This window comes from Rhincodon typus, chromosome 9, assembly GCF_021869965.1.
Source record: "Rhincodon typus isolate 14 chromosome 9, sRhiTyp1.1, whole genome shotgun sequence".
Taxonomy (NCBI): Eukaryota; Metazoa; Chordata; class Chondrichthyes; order Orectolobiformes; family Rhincodontidae; genus Rhincodon; species Rhincodon typus.
Genome location: NC_063340.1, coordinates 76,898,039 through 76,902,503, shown reverse-complemented (window position 1 = coordinate 76,902,503; position 4,465 = coordinate 76,898,039). Strand labels below are relative to the sequence as shown.

At 38.9% G+C, this 4,465-nt stretch overlaps 1 protein-coding gene across 2 annotated transcripts in view; it reads left to right on the top strand.

The window, feature by feature from the left end:
• Nucleotides 1–2,610, top strand: part of fam98a (family with sequence similarity 98 member A) — a 26,085-nt gene extending 23,475 nt beyond the window's left edge. The window contains exon 9 of one of the 2 annotated variants that reach the window (XM_048600743.1): nt 10–2,610. In XM_048600743.1, the coding sequence (XP_048456700.1) occupies nt 10–641 (632 nt within the window). In that variant the 3' untranslated portion in view covers nt 642–2,610. The remainder of the gene's footprint in view (nt 1–9) is intronic. The other variant, XM_048600744.1, reaches the window with a different exon arrangement.
• The last annotated feature ends 1,855 nt before the right edge of the window (nt 2,611–4,465 follow it).

The following is a 4,465-nucleotide window of genomic DNA, read 5'->3' as shown; positions in this document are numbered from 1 at the left end:
ATGACCAAGGCTCTTATGGAGGAGGTGGAAGAAGCGGATATGACCAAAGCTCTTATGGAGGAGGTGGAAGAGGTGGATATGACCACGGCTCTTATGGAGGAGGTGGAAGAGGCGGATATGACCAAGGCGGGCGAGGTGGGGGCCGTGGTGGATATGATAGGACAGAACAAGGAGGACGTGGCGGAGGCAGAGGAAAAATTCAAGGTGGATGGTCAGACGGAAGTGGCGGTCATCAAGATTCTAGCTATCAAGGGGGGCATGGTGGTTACCATAGTGGTGGTTACCACAGTGGTAGCTACCAAAGCAGTGCTGGCAGTTACCAAGGAGGTGGCTACCATGGAGGTGGTGGAAGCTATCAAGGGGGTGGCTATCAAGGGGGCAGCTACCAAGGAGGCAGCTACCAAGGACATCAAGACAACAGAAATCAAGATAGCAGCCATGAACAGGGTGGAGGACGAGGTGCAGGACGTGGAGGTCGTGGTCGTGGGGGTCGTGGAGGGCGTGGGGGACAAGGTGCTGGGTGGGTCAACAGAGGTGGACTAAACTACAACCAGGGAGGACAGTTTGAGCAATATTTCCAGCATGGTGGCCAACAGTACAATCCTTCTGGTTTCTATCAAGGTAGGCAGTATTCTAGCTAATAATTCATAGCTTTGACTATTGGCTTCTTCCTACAAGAGTCACAGACTCAGCCATAAATAGTTACCAACTGTCGAATGCCTCTAAAATCCAATACCTTGTATTGAATCAGCAGTGTTGCAGATTTATTTGTTAAACAATGGAAAGCAGAAATACCTGCTTTCAGCAGGAGTGAAGGCTTGTGATTCTAAACCTTTGTTTTGATGTCCCATCCCCACTCTTCAAAAAATGGGTTTTAGGCTTAAAACTGTACTTGAGCGCAGCAAAAAAAAACCCTGCTTCTCTGCATGTGTAACTGTCATTGACAAGATTAAAACTCTTTTTATTTTGTTGAAAGTGCACTACAGACCAAACATGTAAGCCCCAACTGAGCCTGGAAGCCTCCTTTTCAAATAGACTGGCGCTTTCAACAAAAACATTTGCAGAGCTTACATTTCTCTTCTGTCCTCGAGATTAAGCCAAATGGTAACTTCCTGCTGGCTGTTAATTGTACATAACTGTAAACTTCACAAGCAGAGTGAATGACCAGTGTGAAAGATAAGCAATTAAGTATCCCTGTGCTGTTTTGCTGTTTGGAATTAGTGGATTTTAGTTGAACAGAGTTAATGGATGAGGGGGAAGAGTCCTTTGGGTATCAAAAGAGGATTTCAGTACCAATCTTTTATTTAAAGTGTGTAAGAAAGTGTGTGTATGCATATTAGCATTTTTACCCAAACACTGAATTGAGAAATTGTTGTTTGGGTGACACCCATGGTTTTTTGTGTATTTCTAACTTATAATGTTTGAGAAGTTTACTGTATGTCATCCCTTTTGCAAATGTGTGTAGTTTGAAAGCTGCAAAGGATATTTGGCACAGAAAGGGCTAATGTGTAGGTTTAACTAATTCAGCCTTAAATTATGCACAATGCCTATAATTCTACAGACAAGTGAAAATATTGGCCAAGAATGGCTGATTGTATTTGTAAAATACAAATTGTTTTTGTTCCCATTGAAATATTGGCAAGGGCCTGATCACATATGGCACACTTCATTATTTGGAAGTTGAGGCAGTTGCTGAATATTAACCCATGGTCAAAGAGCTGGAAATAAAAGCAAATGTGAAACAAGTTATCCTATATACACATCCTTGTGTTGTGATTTAATTATTGATTTCTTTTCAGTTTGAGCAAAACGTGACAGTTAACATAGTTTTTCTGTTGAAATTTTTAATTGATCTGCCAGCATTGAAGTCACTGTAGCCCTCTGAGAATGTAACTTTTAAAGACATTGTATTCTGGATAGGTTGTACTACAGCTGGGTAGTAGGATTTTTGCCGTTTTTGGCACTTGGTGCACACTAGAGGTCACTGTGTTGTAAACTGAGAGTAACAGCTGTTGGTCAACAGGAGCTGATAGCTAACTGGTGCTATTCTTGTCAGGAAGTATTTTTGATCTGTTGTTCTCTCATCCAGTTACTGTGTCTTATTTCAAAGAAACTGTTGCCAAAGACTTCTATCTTGCTCATTAACTGGTTGTCTTTGGCTGAAACTGCTGATCAGATCCCTCCGGTTCATCTGTAGGGACCAAAAACACGGGCAAAGCATTTGTCAGCAACTAGAATCATCTTTTGTTTGTCCTATTTGTATGTAATATAAAGTGCTTTCTCTTTTTTTTTAAAAAAAAAAATTAAATTGAGGATTTAGCACTAATTTGTCCAAAAATGGTGGGGCAGAATATAAACTGAAGTTATTTAAATCAGCAGTGTATACACTGTACATTCTGTTCTCAAAAAGGCTTGAAAATCTAAGCTGCATTTAAGTCTAAAGATTGCCTGTTAAGATTTTCTTGTTAAGACTCTGGCTTTTTTCAGGGATTGATGCAATGTTTTGACTGTGGGTAGAGAGATCCCGCTTGGCCCATAAAACATAGCTGATTCTTTAATGCAGTGGAACCTAATGTAGTACAGATAATTAAATAAATTTTTGTTATTTAACAGATGTACTTGCTTAATTTATTTAAGTGTGGGAACAGATTACCTGATCAGTACAAAGAACTATTTCAGTTAATAGCTTCAGAACCTTGTTCAGTTTGATCTTCCTAATGCTCTGAGCTGATATCAGCCATAGGTGGTTTGTTGGGAGTGCTACTACTGTTCTTGATAGAATGAAAATACATCAGCTAAGGTTCCCTCTTCAAATTGTCTTTGAACATTTTCACAGAGAATTGCAGGAGTGCAATCTAGGTTGGGTGAGGAAAGATTGAGGCTATGCTGTGATGGGTGTATGATTGAATGACTTTATGTAGGCTAATGTATAAAATGTTCAATTAACAAATTATAACATTGGTTGGGGGTGGGTGGTGCAGTATGTCAATCAGTGCCTATGGTGTTATGTCCTAGTGTAAGCCATTAATCATGTCAAATTTAAACTTTTGTGATTATTAAAATATTCAGAGCTGGGGACTGTACCTGCTTAAGGTAGAGGGCTCCTTCATTGCAGAGTGAAATCACTCTTTGACTGACTTAACTAAAGGAATTTGCTGTACACAAAGCTTAGGAACACTTTAACTAGCATGCAAACAGCTATCCAAATCAAAGATCATGCCCAGAAACAGCAATTATTTGGTCAGGGTATGGCTTCCTGTGATTTCCATATTCTGTGGTAAGCGATTTCATGCCCCCACCCTCCCTATTAAAGAACTTTTATTTTCAAAACTGCTGGATGAAGTTGCTAGGGATGAGCTCAGCTTGTATGGAGAATGAAATCAGAGGTTGGATGGAAAGGAGCAACTATGTCTGAATATGAACAATTGAATAGAGAACCAGCAGATGGGTAAACTGCATACTTGCCCTACCAGAACCTGGTTTGAGATGTTCTTGTGACAGTCACATGAGTCTTGTCAATCACTTGCCACATTTGCGATTTGATTCTATCACGGAACTATTTAGAGTTGTTTTTGCTAATAAATATCACGTGGTTATTCCATCCCTGTGCCACAAATCCTACTTAAACTTTAAGTGCACAAAATACTTCTCATCACGTTCACAAGTGATCTTCATTGTACTTGCAAGAGGTTTTTTGAATGGAGCTGCCAAACATTGTAGCTCCCCGATTGAATGTTGCAGTGCAGAATGTTTCTGTAATCAATGCTATTTTGGATGTAAAGTCTTAATGTAATTTAAGAGGATAGAAGGATGTGTTAGGTGGGGGAAAGGAATGTACTAATACAATTGACACATGATTTGTCTCAAACTTCCAGCACAAAGCTATTTGTTCCAGTTTTCATGATTTGGAGGATATAGTTGTGTTGGTTGAGTGAGAACTACCATTCTTTGACTGCAAGTTAATTGGTATAATGTATTAACCGCATTGGTAGAAATTAAACATGTTATGATCATGCCACTTGTAATATTTCTAAAATCGTGTACTGCCTTGCTTCTTAGGTCTTTGTGTTCTGTTTGATTTACAAAACTAGATTCTATTTTTGTCAAACTTCAACTGTCCTTGTATTTTTTTTATTACAGAGATATTGCCCTTATTCTAGTATTGATTCCAAATGATCATTTTATTGAATTGCATTGTTTCAAAACAACACAGAAAATTTACATTTGTAATACCTATAATTAACACTCCAGTCTCCCAATTTGAATTGACGGTCATTGGTGAAAAACTGGTACTTGTGAAAACCATAGATATTACTTTCTGTACATTGCAGCATTGAATTTCTGGTACTTTGGGTATATCCAAAGATTGAATGTTTGGCGTAATATGGGTACAAATCTGATTCTTTTTCTCTCTATCTTTTGTCTCCTGTACATTTGTGCACATGTTTGTATGTCTCTTTTTCTT